Source organism: Liolophura sinensis, chromosome 9, assembly GCF_032854445.1.
Source record: "Liolophura sinensis isolate JHLJ2023 chromosome 9, CUHK_Ljap_v2, whole genome shotgun sequence".
In the NCBI taxonomy this organism is placed as follows: domain Eukaryota; kingdom Metazoa; phylum Mollusca; class Polyplacophora; order Chitonida; family Chitonidae; genus Liolophura; species Liolophura sinensis.
The window spans coordinates 28,009,416-28,028,240 of record NC_088303.1 but is presented as its reverse complement, the minus strand read 5'-3'; the positions used below and the strand labels follow the sequence as shown (position 1 = coordinate 28,028,240).

General features: G+C 38.6%; 1 protein-coding gene across 3 annotated transcripts; it reads left to right on the top strand.

The window, feature by feature from the left end:
• The first annotated feature begins 6,770 nt into the window (after positions 1–6,770).
• LOC135475263 (uncharacterized) lies at positions 6,771–16,371 on the top strand. 3 transcript variants are annotated; one of them, XM_064755097.1, is made up of 2 exons: positions 6,771–7,003; positions 13,792–16,371. In XM_064755097.1, exon 2 carries the CDS (start codon positions 13,852–13,854, stop codon positions 14,920–14,922), a length of 1,071 nt encoding a protein of 356 aa, XP_064611167.1. In that variant the 5' UTR covers positions 6,771–7,003; positions 13,792–13,851; the 3' UTR covers positions 14,923–16,371. The 3 variants fall into 3 exon arrangements, with proteins under 3 accessions (XP_064611167.1, XP_064611168.1, XP_064611166.1); XM_064755098.1 differs by lacking the exon at positions 6,771–7,003 and adding an exon at positions 10,429–10,501; XM_064755096.1 differs by lacking the exon at positions 6,771–7,003 and adding an exon at positions 11,568–12,276.
• The last annotated feature ends 2,454 nt before the right edge of the window (positions 16,372–18,825 follow it).

Here is an 18,825-nt window from a genome sequence, read left to right as displayed (position 1 = left end):
AGTGTTCAACAAACATCAGACTGCCCAATTATTGATATAAACAGTGATATTTCCTTTTTTTTCATTTAACAGGGCATAGGACCTTTTTGATGTAGACACAGGGCCTATATGATTTTAACATGCTCAGTTACATGGCATGATGTTACAAATTATAAAATCATGCATTCCAAATTTGATTATGAACTCCATGATGGGTTTTATTGGCATTAAAATATGTGAACAACATAGTCATAGTTTTTTGATATGCTTAAACAAATCTGAGCAAATGATACAACAGTCAATTTTGAAAATTTTATATTTTATATGGTTGGGCTGAAAAGTGAGGGGTCCATAACAAGTATTGGGCCTCGTATTTCTTAAAGTGCAACCTCTACCCTACTCCCCCGATTTCTACACCTCTACGTCAGGTACAAACCTAGTTCATCCAGATGGACTCAGGACGTTATTTTAAAACTCTGACATCCATCGCAACCCCGTATAACGAGACCTATGGACAATGTAAGTAAGTTTTAATGTGTGGCTGACAAATTTGAAAACTGTAAACCTAAATAGCATAGGGATTCTTCAAAAACACAACTTGGATTTAATGAATGATTATGGCTCGACGCCATGTGGACAGAATCTCGTGGCTAATACGTGGATTGAGCCACGCCTCATCTTCGTTACTGGAAATGGATTGTACTTTGATGAATTTAAATACATCCACTTGACCTATAAAAACTTGTGCAATTTAAGGCGCTTGCACCAAATCAAATGACTGAAATGATTAGCAATATACCATTAGTTGGTATATGACCAAATTATCACTCCCCTGCTGAACGTACCGACGTGAGGGAGCTAACTTCTATTGTATTACCTCCAATGCTATAAGAGTTCTACATCTTTTTGATTTGACTCTCAGAATGTTGTGCGTATATTAGGAGGGCAATGAATAATGTATGTAAGTTTTTAATGCGTGTCTGACAAATTTGAAAACAGATTTGCAAGGCAATTTCCTTGTCATGCTTCTTATTTTCAAGCTTGATTTCAAGCTTGAGGAACCAAGTAACTACAACAACTAGCCAAAAATGCGGAAAGTGAAACCTATTAAAATATTGTATATCCTGATGGACTAAATCGAAATTTACATGTCAACAATCACTCTTTAAATATTTTTGCACAAAATATTAAACATTACGAGGGTTCCACTGATTTACGATCGTAATCTTTTTTGGCTTCATACATGTACACATACCTACTGCGCAAGTTTTTCTTCCCTGTTTAAAGCAGTATTTTAGCAAAAGTCACGTTGTGCAAACTTTGGTTATACCAATCACATTTCAGTAAAATTACAACTTACCAACGCCTAAAAAAGTGAAAAGATCCTTCCTGTGACCCGTTCCTTACTCTGGCTGCAGCCGGCGGTTCAAGAATAGCGAGGATTCGGACGGGTTTAAGGTTGTGTCAGCGCCCGTTGAAATATCGTGTTACAAGAAATTGACCAATCGTTGCTCTGCGTTGTGGCTGCAGCAGAGTAATTCTGATATTGTACTCAGCATCCGTCCGTCAGAAGGCGGGAATGGACGAATTAACTGATTCAGTTTGCTGAATCAACAGATCAATCTGTTTTTTGGTTTTTTTGGGGGTTTTTTTCAACAGATTATTCCCATCAAAATACAATCTGATGAAAGAGTTTTATTTTGAATTCTGGGAATACGAGTGAATGTAACGTCCTTCTATACAGACGATAAAAACTGTATGGATATTATCGAAAGCAGGCCTGTTTACAAGAATATATTAAGAATTCAGTTGTTGGGAAGAGTACAATCTGAAAAAGAACAAATTAAAACTCTTGAATTTACAAGTAGTAGAGCCTACAGGTGCAAAATACTACTAAAACCTGGATCAACTAAAATAGTAAACAATTCTCGAACAGTTAAATAGTGAAATTATGTCTGAATTGTTTGATTTGTTCACATTATTAAGTATACCGGTTCATGCAGATGGTTCTCTAAATGAATTCTTCGTTGAACCTTTTTTTCAATGCTACATTGGTTCTGGCCCTATTGGCTCAGAGGCTGTGTCATTCAGACTAAGAGAAAACAGGTGTGTTCTAGGATTAAGGAGATAACTTCGGCCTGATTGTGGGATTCTTTATTGATATACATACGTACATTTAGTCTAGTGTTGTCTTTTCTTTTAAGGCTGCAGCGTAATGTTGAAAAATTGTTGAAGTTTTTATTAGAGTGATAAAGAAATCTAAAACTACAAGTAATGTTTGTTTTTTATTTTGTTTTCAACTCATGCTTATATACTTCATTTTAAGTTTCCCTTGACGAAGCAAAGTGATTTTTTAGTGGTCTGAGAAAGTATCGGTGTCCTATTTCTATATTTTTATATGTGGAATGATATGGGTGTAAATAATGTATATGTAATGTGAATATCATATGTGCGGGTTTTTATGCTAGTATTTGATTGAAATGTGTTGTGGTAAAGGTCAGGGTGGGCCTATCTCTTGAGGGCTGCATGGGTTATACTTTTTCGTTCATCAGCCTGTAAACTAACAGGTTAAACTATTTGTTCACCAACCATTAAACTAGCGAGTTATTATTTTTGTTCATCGAACTGTAAATAGCCGTTTATACTTTCTTGTTCAGCAAAGTGTAAACTACCCGGTGAAACTTTTTTGTTCATCAACATGTGAACTGGTCGTTTACAACGTTTAGTTTATAATGTGATAGCGACCGTCCGATTGTCCGCTCATCGCCCATCCGTCGCCCGTCCGTCGCCCGTCCGTCGCCCGTCCGTCGCCCGTCCGTCACCCGTCGGTAGCGTCTTGTCTGGTCTGCCTATTCTAAGCTTTACATGCTACGGATTTCACTTCTTTTGGCTAGGTGTGTTGTGCAGCACTGTTGATGCCAGCTGTCATGGCAACCAGATAACCAGTTTATAATAAATGTATTCACTCTGTAATTATGGCTTCGTGTCCGGGATGCATGTGTTGAGCTTGTGCACTTTTTATTTTTGATTAATACATAGATTAATTCATGTTGCGCTTCACATTTGTCCAAACTGGCGCTTGTTATGGTAGCAAGATTGCCATACCATGCACTATATAAATAAGTGTGACCTTGTGTCCGGACTACAACTCCAGTTGTCTTGCATGTGCAGTTGTAATTATAAGCGGAATCATAGATACAGGGTGACAGTGCGTCGGGCGTCCTCTTTTCTATTTTCGCGGTTGCTTTGGTAACCAGCTTACCGTTTTCCCTGCGTGTACTAGCCCAAATACATAGGCCTGTATGTCCATGCTACGGCTCCAGCTGTGTTGCGCATGTTCAGTTTTAATTGACAGGTGGATACATAGATACTGATGTGAAGACGTGTCGCATTTCGCGTTTGTCCATATCTGTTGTTACCATGGATACCTATTTCTCAACAGTATTCTGTACGGATAGATATAAATGCATGTCATTTTTATGCCTGGAGGAAATCTAAGTGCCCAAGGTAAACCCTAACCTTTGACATGTTACTGATCAACTTTCCCACGACTGAAGAACAGATAAGCGCAGCACATATACTGATAGAAGACAAAGAGCGTTGTAAGCTGTAGTAATCTTCGCCAACAACTAAAACAAGCGTAGTGGCGAAAATGTATTGTCATCAGAACACTGGAACAGTCAGAGTTGAGGAATCTGCAAAATCTCTGTGTATATCCGGGTTTGGATCTACGCCTGTGTGCTCTTGGGCTTCACGGTATTGGAAAGGGGCAGGGATGTGTCGGGTGTGACTTTGTTTATTAAACATGTTTGGGTTTGTAAGTAGACAACATGTGTTGATGTATGTTTGGTTGCGTTATTACCGTTTTGTTGTGTTCAAGTTGTGTTTGGACTGAGTAGAAACTTGGTAAGTGTTGTGGTGACCAAAGAGGATGTGCATTTCGTATGGCGGCTTCATGAAGATATATACGTGTGTAATGTTGTTTGTTGTATATGATTTTAGCAGATGGTGTCATTTTAATATAACCAGGAAGCTATCCCGGGTTTGTCAAAACCCTTCTTGGGTGGGACGTCGTATCTGGTGTATTCGGCATGGTGTTCCTGTGGGGCACCACTATATACATATTGGTTATATTATGTATATTTAATCATACTACATTATTATACATATTGGGCATTGGTTTCTGTCTCCTATACCACGAGTCACCGTCGGTGATGTGACCGAAACGTTGTTGGCAGGAGTTAAATATATAAACCACGAACAAATGTTTCATTGATCACGCATCCACGCATGTTACACCGAACTGCTGTTATAGTGCCATAGAATATATGCACGCTTTGCATTCAACATAGTACAATTTATAGGGCCTATAAAATCCATGTGTGTATATTTGTATAATCCCGTGCATTTTTAATTATATGCAGATTTATAATCTTGCACATTTTAATTATATTTTGTGTTTTAATTGTAAACAATAACAAATAAACTTGGCTCATGCAGAGCTGTTATATATCATGGTGACATCATCCATGTATCAATATTATTTGATTTATTTATACGCTCTGCAGGCCACGTGCTCTGACCGAGTTACATCTGTGCGGGATATCATTTAACAAGCGAACACCCAGCTGACCTCTTCCCTATCTCCAAGTTATTCGGTGAAAAGTTAACACTAAATAACTATATGGCACGACCTCACAGTATATAGTACATGTAACTGCATTCGAAGGAAGGCATGACACCACGTGTAAACGTATAAGCCTATACCAGCGCATGGCCACATGTGTAGGCCAACAAATGATTATGACGTAGCTTTCGTCACTTGAGCCCCAACATAGCGTATATGTATAATAAGTCAACTTTCTCATTCCATATGGTTTAGCTGTAAGCGAGAGACACATTACCCGGAAGTTTTGTCGAAACCTACATACGATGTTTTCATGGATCAAACCTCAACGGAGCATTGTTATCCAGGAATTCAATTCGAACACACAAATAGTCTTGATATTATGCAGTCTGTGTGAAGCACGTTATATACGTTTTATTTTATGCTCTTTTCCCACAAATCTCATAATGCATATTGATATATATGCCCCTTGAAAGCAAAGGATAATATATGGTCAACAGATATAGCTGCATACAGAAGGAATGTAGGACGCCCAATATATCCGCAGGACAGATGTTCTTACATACCCTCAAAAAATAATCTGCTAAGTTTAACAGAAAGTTATCTGAGCGATACTAGAATGTATTCTGTTATTGCAGCAGATTATTCTGTTAAGTATAACACACATTATATTAATTTAACATGACGATTCCATTAGACTTACAGGACATTATGTTGAAGGTGACACAATATTGTGTCATAAGAACAGAATGCATTCTAGCATATTTCAGACAGCAGACTTTCTGCTAAATTTAACAGATTAATGTTTGAAGTGTAGGATACGAGTCCTTAGTCCTTATTTTAATTCACGACCTTCTGAAGACATGTTTTTCTTTTCTTGTTTGAAAATCCTTTTCTCTTATAACTGAATCAGATAAAACATTAAAAACAATAAATCTTCAGAATAAATAAATGCAGAATCTTTATCTCGTTAATAAAGCAAGCTCAATGGATTAGCATCAGTTGATGAACAGGGAATAACCATTTACTGAAGAATACGACAGACTACCTCGTTTTGGTTCCACACAAGTTTGTGTTTATTATTTTGTAACACAAATGTGTTCTTCGCATTTTTAACACATGTTTCTGTTGAGACAACACTTTTCTGTGTTGAATGTTAGATTTCAACACAAGTGTATTTTGTGTGAGAGTAGGAAAATATACATATATGTTTCATCTCATTTTTCATCTAAAACACTTAGCGTTCTAGCTTACTTAATGTCTTATATTTTATACGTTTTTGGAGAAGAAAGACAAGTAAAGGATTTGTAAGTAAGAAATTCGTCCTGCCACAAGAAGACACAGTATATACACACACCAATTGGCTCCTCGTCGTCTAATGACGGAAAAATTGTTAAGTATGACGTTAAACCCCAAGCATACATACAAACATGTGGGCTCATGCGCATAAATGAAATTCGGGCTCTTGTCGTAAGGGCTCCTGTCTTCAAGGGCTTGTGTCGGTGCACTGTAGGCCTACAGTTCGTAATGAATTCGTTTCGCAGAGAAAGACCCAGCTTTCTCATGAAGCATGTTGCATGATATTTGTTTTGGGGTTTTTTTGTTTTGTTTTTTTTTTTGGTTCTCTTTTTCTTTTTGTGTAGTAGCCTCCTTTTCAAGCAACTTTCTGATATATAAATCCCAGGTGCATGATGTCCGTACCTTAACTGGCAAAGGTCTTAAATGATAGGTGTACAAGTAGATATATATTTTTTTTTTCTTGGCAAATAACATATCAAAATACGTGACAGATTAAGGCTGAACAAAATTAGGGAAATCGACGAAATTCACAGCCTGCATTTCAAGTGTGGCTTTCCTTGAAAGTAGTAGGTCTCTATACAGAGCTGGGAGAGTCGTGAAGAAATCGATAGTCTGCATGCTATATGTGCAGACGCTACGCGTGAAGCAGGAACCAGGCCGCACTCCCGGGCGAACTTGCGTTACCATGGTGAACAGCTGGGTCACGTGACGCATCCTCTAGCGACAGCGTCTGTCATGTGTTAGCATAATAACGGGTAATATTATAGCTGTAAAGGGAGCATTTTCGTTATAGCTGAGGGCCTGGCAGGTTCTTGGGGTCGTGAAAACCTAGGAGTCGGGCTACAAAAGGGGAGATTTAGAAAAAAGCTTAGTTCATGGTATAGACGGGCCACAGTCTGCACATATCGCTAAGAGGAGATGCTACCTAGATCTTGAGTTAAAACGATGATCCAGTATACTAGCGGCATTGCAGAGAAGATGCAGCGTGATACGCGAGCCTGCCGCGGTAGTACCTGAGGTGCCATAGATACAAGGCTACAACATATACACAGCATACATAGACCCATAGGTTCCGGTCGAGCGTTTCTTCGTGGCACGGTAGGTATATGTAGAACAGTGTATAAGATCAAATCTATGTCCATATAAACGGCAAATTTTGGTTGATTTTTTTAAATTAGATTGTCGTTAAACGTCATACTCAAGAACATATGACATATGTACGGTAATTTGTTAAATGAGATGTAAAACCAGGGAAAATAACGGCGTAACATGTATAGGCATATATATTTTAGTGGTAAATATGGCAAATCCATCTGGTTCGTCGAGAAGCGCTAGGATCATTTGTATCTAAATTAGTACAAGGCTATATATCAATCATCGCAGGTGCATAATGTTGGTTTAATTTTTTATTTTTTATTTTACAAGTACGCTTATACGCTTAAGCACAGAAACTTTTCTGCTGAATACAGACGATGAGGTCAACCTGATACATTCAAAACTGCATAGAAATTTTCGTGTCTCTGAGTGCTTAATTGAAAATGCTATCCAGACGTCATGTGTCTGTATATGGATATCGTATGCGCGCAGTCGCGTACGGTGTATATACATACACAGCATGCTGGGCTGGAAACATCTGCAAAATCACCTGGTCAGTGTGTACTTTGAGCTCTTTCGTGATTATCGTGTGCATGTGTGGACGCTGTTTGCTCAGAGTTCAAAATCATTACGAATCTGAATGAAGGTTTATAATCGTTTTGCTTATGCTGTTTAAACAGCATAGAATTATGTATATACATGGGTATTTGTGTGAACGGTTTGCTCAAAACACAGTGGTAAGAACGCGTCGGTAGCAGTATATAGTGAGTTACACTGTGTTTCTATAAGCCGCCTCTGCGTGCAGGGGATCGGCGTGCGTCTCAGCGCGGGTCAGGCTGCTGTCAAACGGAACTGTGCTGCACTTGTTAGGGCATACATTTCATGCAGCCGTTGGGGCATACATTTCATGCAGCCATTAGGGCATACATTTCATGCAGCCATTAGGGCATACATTTCATGCAGCCATTAGGGCATACATTTCATGCAGCCGTTGGGGCATACATTTCACACTCCGCAGTTTGTTCATTCACATAAGAATTTATGCGTCAAGAAGGTTGTGAGATGATTCATGAAATGATTCAAAACGTACAGGCCTAATTAGCATACTACATGTATATGGCAGTAATCAGTTTTGACGTTACCCCGTAGCTTATTACTTTGGCGTGTGTACTCAGATATTATTGATGCTTAAGTATTGAAAGGCATGTCACTGACATTCACTGACATTCACGGCTTGACGTCCAAAACTGTATAAGGATCGATGACTGAATTCAACTGAAATGATCCTATTGAGCCAGCACTCGATGGTAGTTTTATATATATACGGTTTCGCAAAATCGTCGTTTAAACAGTTTTGTACAAAATACTGTTATCAGTACGAAACTTAAATATGAACAGATGCGTTCTATGAACATATTATTCTTGCATCAGTTGGCTTCAAAATTATTCTCCATGTTGTTGTTGGTTCAAACTGCATGAAGTGCATATATGATTTACCAACACCTAAAACCTCACCCGCTGTACACAGAGTAGGCCTATACCCGAATTTCCGGGTCTCATTTTCATCCCTATGTATATACAGGTGTATATTTGGTAGAAACTTTATTAAGTGTTCGAATCCAAATTGCAAGAACCCCATGGCCTACAGTACTCAGTATGTGCATCTGGAGACAAAATTGTGTATACCTCATAATATAAGATTAGACCACCTTGAAATCTCCGCATACAGGAATAAAAAATGCTGAAATATGTATATACCTGACCCAATAATCTCATTTGGAACTTTTTGTCAAAATTGTGTTTATCTTCCATTCCCTAAATTCCCAGAAATGCTTCTGAAACCAATCATCAAACCGGACATTTGTACGGATTGCTTGAGTATATAACAGAAAAGACAAATGTTGGGAAAATGCTGGGATGTTGATAACATGCAGGGCCTATTAGAGAGCACGCATCTCCAGTCGGCCCACTCTTCACGAAGCAGTCTGAATGCTGACCTATCATGTGGGGATTGTCATGTAAACAGGGTACAACAGGGAACAACAGGGGACAACACACTGAAAATCAATGGCTATAGATACTAAAACGGGCGAGCAGGTGCGCGTCGTACGAACAGCGTTCTTATGTGAACCACTGAAAACATGACTGATGATAAACACAGGCTTAACAGTGAATATATTGCTTTCATAAAGGGCCGATGTGGACAATGTTGTCTTTAGCCGAGCGGGCTAGCACGTCATGGTGACTTGAGAGCCTCTATAACCAGTGCTGTCGTTGAGCTCATGGTGTCCTCTGGCCGCACCTGAAAAGGTATGCCATGCCATAAGACCCCGTTAGATGCCCCTCCCCCACCCTAGCTGTTCAAATATATCACATGAAAGTTAACCTGGAAATGATAATACAATCAGTCATATCTTAATGCAAGACCAATTAATCATCGTAGTATAAATTTACTATCGGCTGTAGGTTTCAAATCCTTATACAAGTTTTGAACAATTGAATATGTGCTTGTCAAGTTATGAAATTATGCACCAGTTTACACAGAGGACAGTGGTGCTCGTGGAGTTCTAGGAGCACAGAGATGACATTGGTCTCATCTCACGCACAGTGCCCATTGCAGAATATGCCATTTCATCTTGACATTGTAAATTAGCCTATATAGTCACTTATATAGCAAACCGTTGTCGCTGTAAAGATATGAATTGAGTTACTAGCGTGTGTTTTCATGGTACCCAGTAGCAAATACCTTAAATAATCTTAAATATTTTACACATATATCATAATAGGAATTAGAATAGGTAAACTATTTGTAGTTTCAAGTTAAACGTTAACTTCTAACTAAAGGCCTCTAATATAACCACAAACACGTATGGACGGAATACAAATACAGTTTCTCTCTTTTTAATGATTCCTGACAAAAGCTTTTTTAAAGCTTATTATTACAGGTGATTTGTTTTTTGTTAACATTTCTTTTAAATATTTGTTTTCCCCAATATTATGGCGACGACTGTAGCTATAACAACAGATGCTTAGGGTTCACAACGCTGTTATCATTCAAAGTACAGATGAACGATCTCGAGGGAAGTATGAAAATGATGGTGTGGATGGAAATTTCACATATCTCCGGCAGATTTCACGCCCTGTTTTGTTTATAGTATCTAAACTAGCTCGCTATACACTTCCTCATAAATGACGGGGCTTAATTTCATCGATACCAAATGACGTGGTTTGGCAAAGACATGTACATGTCTGAGTCGAAGCAAATCTATACCGGAAGTGTTGCTGTTATCTAACAGGGAAGAATAACAAATGGAATGCTTCCCTATATTCCCTCTCTCTTCATACTTCAAAACACATCATTGCACCCCAGGGGGTCGGTGACGGTGATTACACCTGCTACAAACGGTTTTTCTTCGGCACTGTCTCAACCCTCCTCCAGTCCGGGAAGAACTGCATGTATATGGGCGGGGCACGGCCTGCATGGATTGAAGGGCCATATTGGTTTGTTTAGATATTGCAACACATGTTACCATATCTAAATGCTGTATAGATCTCTCATTATAGGACTGTGTATACATATATATACAGACACAGAACGTCAGAAGGCAACACGTCTGTTCGCTGTCATTATCTGTACGCGTATGTATGTACTGCAGACTAATCAGTTATATAGGACTACATACTTAAACTGACCTCATGATAGAGCATTGCGAAGTACCGTTACTATGAAAACAATCAATCCTATCTTTCAGGTAAGTTTTTTTCCTCCTTTTTAAAACAAGAGAATGGCGAAGGCTATGAGAAGCTTGTTTCTTAAAGGTACGTGTATTTAGTCTATATGGTCGTCTTGGTTATTCAATTACTGTGTTCATATACGTCATACCTGTATGATGCCGAGATAGATAGGTAGAAAGATAAATATATAGATAGATAGATAGATAATTAGATAAAAGGGTTGTACAACAGAAAAATCCTGCCTGTTAATTGTAGAGAACCCGCAGAGTGAGCATGTCGAAAATTGTTGCATGACGACTGTTGTATGGGTTAAACACGAATGTTCATGTAATAATATCGATTAATTTCGCACACATATATACATACAGTGGAAATAATGCATGCCAATTATATCATCGCCACATCGTTTAATTAATTACACACCTGTACCAGCTGAGGGGCTGGTCGGAAGGTGTCATTAAATCAGAGCAGACTGTCATCGAATTACGGCCATTTACGACGAGATTGTAGCTTCGTGGCAAGGTGCATTCACCTGGTCCAAATATAATGGTAATTTTTAATATAGATGCAACAACAGACTGCTTTTACTTCCAGATGCATCATGTCCAGCTAGCACTAAAGCCTTTTAGTGTGTTTATGAATTTTGACATATATATATATATATATATATATATATATATATATATATATATATATATATATATATATTGGTTTGTATGTATTAATATATCGGTATGTGACAATTTTAGCTTAAGCCGATCTTTATGACCACCAGATTACTAAATATGACATGTTCACGGTATACTGATAGAGAAGCTATACTCAATCAAAACGACATGTTTACTATTTTATATGACATTAAGGTCCGATTCATATCGCAGCCCTGTGCATCTGGGGTAAAATTAGCGTGTGCGAGATGGGTGTGATAAACATTGAACTTTATTAGTTCCACAGAGCATTTCTCTTGAACGATGGTTTCTCTACAGTTATAGGCGGTCATAGTGACGTCAAATATTGACCTGTATACTGCATGCGTATATACTACATTTCACCACAAACATAATGTGCTGGCATGCAACAATTCTTGCTACATGTGCTCTTATTTAAAGGTAGGTGTAGGGGTTTCGTTTTGTCCGCCACTGGCGGCACATTCTCTAACTCCAGAATAGAACACGGCGTGACGTGCCTCCACTCTGGAAATCGTGTCAAGTCACGTGACGTAGCACGATGTCACACATGCCAACGATTCCGCCGACGTCAAACCCGTTGACGGCAGTGGCACTGCAGATGGCAATGGAACGAGGCGTCAGAGAGACCTAGAGCTTCTCCAGAGGCCATCGGTTTACAAAAAGAACGCACCCCAGGGCAAACTAAACCAAAATGACAAATCCGTGAATTGCCTTTTTCGTACATGTGACAATCAGTGATGCTGTGGAGCTATGGGGTTATGTTAAAAGTATGCGTGTAGGGACCTATGTATGCAGGACTTAATATTTGTTGTAAACTTTGGCCTAGACGGTCTTCTTAGCGTGTAGGAGTGGGTAAGTTGTAGTTAAAATTATATGAAACGTTTACATATGTACATTTACTTCAATAGGCTTAAAGATTCGAGAGGACTTTCAAAACATTATTCTTAAGTAACACAGTTCACGTCTTTATTTTCTATGGAAGCCGATCGAGGACCTTTTGCTAACTCGCTACCTCGACCTTTGCAATTCATCTATAGTGGCAGCAGGAATTTTGTCGGAGGGGTCTATTCAAATTTCAGGATGCACCGTAGACTTATAATTAGTGCAAAATTTATTTCTTTATTTCATTTAGGTTTTAAAGCCATGCATATATACCCAGGAAACTATATATTCGACATCAGTTACGTGCATTTTCCTGTTGTCAAATACATATGCTCTATATAATAGGCCTACGCTGTTATGTTTTTCGAATAATGCTTGGAATTTCAGAATGCAGCATATGTTTATAATTAGTAGAAAATGTACTTATATACTTGCATTCGATCCATTGATTGTAACCAGGTTTACCAAACTTATTATTGAGAAGAACCAAGGTCGTTTTCCCAAGGGCGTTGAGCCTGTGCCTCCATTACCTTGTAAACACCCTATCTATTGAATGCTTCTTTCATGCAGGTTTACCAATATTATTTTTGTTGAGAACTTTTTTCATTCTCGATGGCCTTCGCAAATGTTTCCAATGCCATCGTTGATATCAAGCAATTGTCATCAAACCCGAATACCTAAGCATGTGTATCTCTGGCAACAGTCTGACCAAGGTTGCTTGTATTTAATGCACTGTGCGGTGCTTTTATCATTTTTAATGCATTATTTAGGTTATTTTATTTTGATGTTAAGCATTCATCTATAGGAGGATATAGGCCAAGTTTGCTCTTCCACAAATCTATCGCAGGCTGTTGTTGATTAGAACTGCCGCAGCGACATGTTTCTTTAACATGTGTCAGTGTGCTGGCAACAGTGAGTTTAGGCTTCGGCGGCTTAGTGGAATTAAACCATTCACGGATGACCCATATCAACCTAGAATAAATCAACACTCACTGTATAGATGTTGGGTGAGGCAAATCACGTCTGCGTGCATACAGTGTCTTGTGTCATGTCGACCCGTAAAAATCCAGTACCACAATCAGGTCTACAGTGGATTTATTTGAGTGGTGTTTTACGCCGTATACTCACGAATATTTCACTTATACGACGTCAGGTTAACACCGGACCAGTTCGACCTATTACTGCAACAACGAAACCACTAAGAGCCGTTATCTATACTACCGAATAAAGTGAGAAATATTAACAAACTGGTGTTCATGTTATCTACTTTATATTAAAAAGAAACTCTTGTTAACTTTTCTTGCATCAGATGTATACCATTAGCCGATCCCACAAAGCTATAGTTTTGACGAAATTAAACAATTTAAATGTGAATTAAAGGCTTAAAAATGGGAACGCCTTAAAAAGTGTTATATATTAGGACTATTGGGACCATACACTATATATATAATGCTTGTTAACATGTATCTCAAATGCTTTTTTTAGGTCATCTCTCAAAGGTGCCGAAGGTACATGTAGACTAACGTTACCACGACCGGTATAAAAATGTTTGAAATCAGCAACACTACAGTCTCGGCAAACGATGACGATGGAGATCTATATCACGCTAGCTTCGATTTCCTGCCCAAGAAAAGCGGCGGCAGCAAGCACATTTTCAAAGGAATGCTTTTCGGACGTGGACCTAGAAGCGGCGGGAAATGTGCGGTGAAGGTGAAGCGAGACTGCTACACGACGGAAGCAGAGGACTGGCAATGCGAGGTGAATGCATCCAAAGCTGCTAACACAATCTCCACCGTTTTCAATCAGCGCGTTCTTAGCAAGCAGCACTGCAAGATAAGACTGCGGGTGCCGTTCACAGCCCTAATGGACACCGTCTGCGGTTCGTGTTCTCTTGTCCAGTTGTTCTCTAACTGTGTGGGCAAGAGTATAAATGACTCCAAGCCAGAAAAAGACGAGTTTGTGCTAATAGAAGATTACATCCGTGGAGACTTTAGTAAACTGAACTCCAACAACGGCTGGAAATCGGCTAACTCCAGGTATCAGGAGCTGCAGGCGTTTGCCCACTTCGCTTGGTGTTATTCGGGTGGGGAATTTGTGGTGGGGGAGTTGCAGGGTGTCAGGACGCCCCAAAACTACCTAATCACCGATCCTGTCCTCCACTCGAACAGTCAGCTGTTCGGTGATCGGGACCAAGGCCAGCCAGGCATTGAGGCTTTCTTCCAAGAACACGTGTGTAATGACTTGTGCCGAAGTTGGGCAAAACCTTTCCAGAACAATGACCCAAATCTTCTGGAAACGGTAAAGGAAATGCATAAATTTGGCAACAACAACAACTACAATTTTTTCCAATCAGACACAGTCTGGCCACCTCCTTGTCCTGTCGACTCCATAGCCGAAAAGAACTTGGATTATTTAACCAACACAAAATGGGTGACACAGAATAACGTGAATAGCTTTGACAAGGAGACAATGTGGGTGGCTTCATCTTTGCCATATTTGCAACTCCAAAAAGCTCCGCAAAATACACTAACGGGAACGCTGTGGAATGAGAAAATTTGCTCTTGGCCAAAGAAAACACTACGCGACAAATATTCCTTTTGTCAAATAAACACTTGAGTTAAAGCTATATATACGTACTTAAACTAATATAAGGTGTATCGCGCATGCGTGTTCATCGTTGTGATCTGTATTTCAGTTTGAATTTATGCGAATCCTGCAAAGCCATACCTATACAGCCCTGTATATTTATGTGAATGTATGAGCAAATGTTTGACACGTATCCTGCACTGTCCACTTACAGCGTCAGTTATAGAACTTTGCCATTACATGCGATGTGCATGAGATGGTTACAAGATACGTGAAAAGGAACACTGAAACAACAATGAAGGTTTCAAGGGAAATGAAAGTCAAGTTGAAAATGGGTGAAATTTGTTTTTGCCATATTTGAGTCTTGTTTTGTATCTGTTAATACGATCCCTTTATTTTGTGCTTGTTTTCCGCCAGTGGTCGGAAATTTTCGGAAATGACGTCACAAATGAACTGACTAGCGACCCGCAACTAACTTGATGCCAAAAAACTGCATGGGATTTTCTCCCAGCTGCAAAGTTGTTTGCAGGAAAACTAAGGAAAACTATAGCTTAAATCCATTTTTACACACGAAGAAGAAAGCTGAAAAGCTTGTTTGTACTTGTTTGTACCGTACATGTTAGGATACATCCTAAACTGCATATCAAGGAATAAAATCATACCTTTAGTGTATCCTGTAACCGGCATAGTTCAGTGAAATAAGGAAGTTACAGATCTGAATATAGATATTATAAGGGATGTCATGAGGATTTAAATCATACGGATTGTGTCTTTCTTTGTTCCATTGCGGATGAATCGAATATTCTAGTTCCAGGCTTGTTCTGTCTTCAACAGGTGCTGGAAGAGTCAGCTATACAGGACATGTTACGGCCGACCTATAGTTAATACCTATAAAAATACTGCGAGTCGTTTATAGATATACATAAAATATACATGTTGTGATTAACTGTTCGGGATCATTACCAATATGAGCAGTATTTGTTTAGTATAAGCTACCATTTTCGCTCTGCTGACCATTTTAGTCCTTCCGTGATGCATGGCGTGTTTCTGGTAGCAAACAGGATCCAATATATATCATATATTTATGTGTATCGTGCTGCACGATCCCATGTCGTTCTACACTAACAAGAGACCATCCAGTTCTTGGCCTATACAAGACGCCAAGTAGAGAAGTACCCGTCAATATTGCCAATTTTGGAAGCTTTTTGCGTGAGCGGCTCCTGTACTTTCAAACAGAAATAATCTGTTAAAATTAAGAGAAATTCTGTTGTCTTGAGTCACGCTAGAATTGGTTTTTATATGTCCACAGATTATTCTGTTAAAAATAGCATACATATTCTATTAATTTAACATGAAGATTGTATTATACTAACAGGACATCGCGTTGAATACAAGAATTTGAAAGTATTATCTTATAATAGCAGAACACATTCTAGCGTCACTCAAACAACACTCTGTTGTCAAAACAGGTTGCTGTTTGTTTTTGTTGTTGTTTTGTTTTTGTTTTGCTCTTTTTCATTTTCTATTGTAAGACAGTGTAAGTCAATTGCTGTCATTGCTCAATGATCAAGCTTCATTAAAATGGAAACGTTTGCATGTGTGACTGTACCGTATATTTGCAATTAAGTGGAGTGGTCATAATGTTGTTTGGGACATTGTATACGAGATCATTCACAGAGCTCTTTTTGTATACGTATCTAAGATACTTGCACACCTTTGTCTTCTAGACGCGTGGTTAATATGTCAGCAGTCGGAACTGTATGGTTGAGTTACATTGTTTGTTTGGTGCTTAAGTGTAACGTCCTATGTTGATGTTATATTAAAATTTTTCCAAAACGCTTTCATTCCTTTCCTTCACCGAACATTTTGTTTATATCTTCACATATGGACATTAAATTTGGCGATTTCCCGCTCTCACTGCTTGTGGCACTTTGGTGATGATCACATTCTCGTTGAAGATCGTGCTCTTGTGTCGCACTACGCATGGTGCATTTCTGCATCAGGTGTGTGAAAGATCATCAGTAACTGTCCAAAGGTTCGTGGTTTACCCCGTCGCCCATAAAACTGACCGCCATCATATTTATAAAGTTAAGTCGGCTGTCAAATTAATAAAAATATGAAAATTACGAAAAACTGACCTGCGAAGTTTTGTGAAAGTGGTCCCTGACAGAACTTCTGGACGTATAGTTTCCTGGATGTCCTGTCCGCATATGTAATGTCGACAAAAGCATGATGTTCAAGATATAAATTACATATTTATTTCATTTATTTATTTGATTGGTGTTTTGTACTCGAGAATATTTTCACTTGTACGACCGCGGCCAGCATTATGGTGGGAGAAAATCCACGACAGGGGGAAACCCACAACCATCCACAGGTTAATGACAGACCTTCCCACATATAGCCGGCGAGTAAGCCAGCAGGAGTTGAACCCACAGCAACCACATTGGTGAGAGGCACCTGCGTCATTCCACCCAGCTGGTGTGCTAACCACCTCGGCACCCTACACTCAGAAAAATATATGAGTCAAGTGACTCATTTTGGTGAGTCTTTGGTATGTCCCTAGTTTGTTTTTGGTATATCCCTAGTTTGACTAAGCTGCTGAGTCAAGTGACCAACCCAGTTGGTCACAATTGTTGACCTAGTTTTATAGTGACTCACTTGATGAGTCACCAGATTAGTACAGTGAGTCACTAGGGCAAACTGGGCATTGCACTGTATTTTTTAAAAGGACTGTTGTTTAACACCTACTCAAGAATATTTTACTCTTACGATAACAGACATTATTTTATGGGTGGGGAAAACCGGAGTGCCCAGGGTAAACCTCTAACCTAGTTACACTGGCACGTTATACTATACTTTTCCACTTGTGACATGACATATTGTTGAAAGATCTTTGTCTCCTGTGAATTTCATTCAATACTACATGAAACAATATCTTCATGCACTTACAGCTACCAAAGGCAACAAGAATAATGGGAACAGGTACTGTTTTTGTCATCGCAAATACCCAAACCATTCAACACACTGAACCAAATATATAACCCTATTGTTGCCAATTTCATAACTCTTGTTTCATTTGCTAATAAACAGTATGGTTTCCACTGTTGGGTTTCATTTTAGTGATCTTATATTCATCAAAAGCAAGAGAAAAAAAGCTATTTTTAACTTCCAGCCACATGTATTTCCAGTAAGAGTTAAAAAATGTTTAAGATTACCACGATAACACATGCTCTGGAGTTTAAGGTCATACACAATGAATACTCTTAGATACTTCAGTATTTACTGTCAGTGCTTGAAAAAAAAACAGGAAAAGGTGGTAGTCAACTGAAAAACTTCATCACTATTCTTTAAAAATCCAAGTGGCTTTCAAATGAACTAGTCAACTGCAACCATACTTGATCTCTCAAATATGTTCAGAGAAAAATGTCAAAATATTAAACGTACCTAGATAAAGCAGGACTTGGAAATTGTATTTATATTAATGTTGTCAGTCCTGGTAAAAGCTGCTGAAGAAAATGTCGAAAATGTCATTACTTCACTTTAAAAAAACAATGGCTTTAAAATTAACTATGTCATTAAAACGACAATGATGCTTCAAATCCGAACAAAGTAAGAGAAAGATTTCAAGATATTAAACATGAGTGGAAATAACTAGATTATTTCTTGGAAATTCATATGATACACATTAGTCTTGTCAGTCCTCAAAAAAGCAGGAGAGTCAATATAAAACACCTGCAATTTTTCCCCACAACATGCTACGAGGGCTTTAAAATCGACTACTGTATTAACAACTATACTCTAACTCAAAACAATGAAGGTTTTACAATTATTGTATGTCACTAGAATAAAACATGTTTCAGAAAATCGTACTAAATATTCAACATCATAGAATATTGAACCAGATAAGCAGGGCTGAATTTGGAATACGTC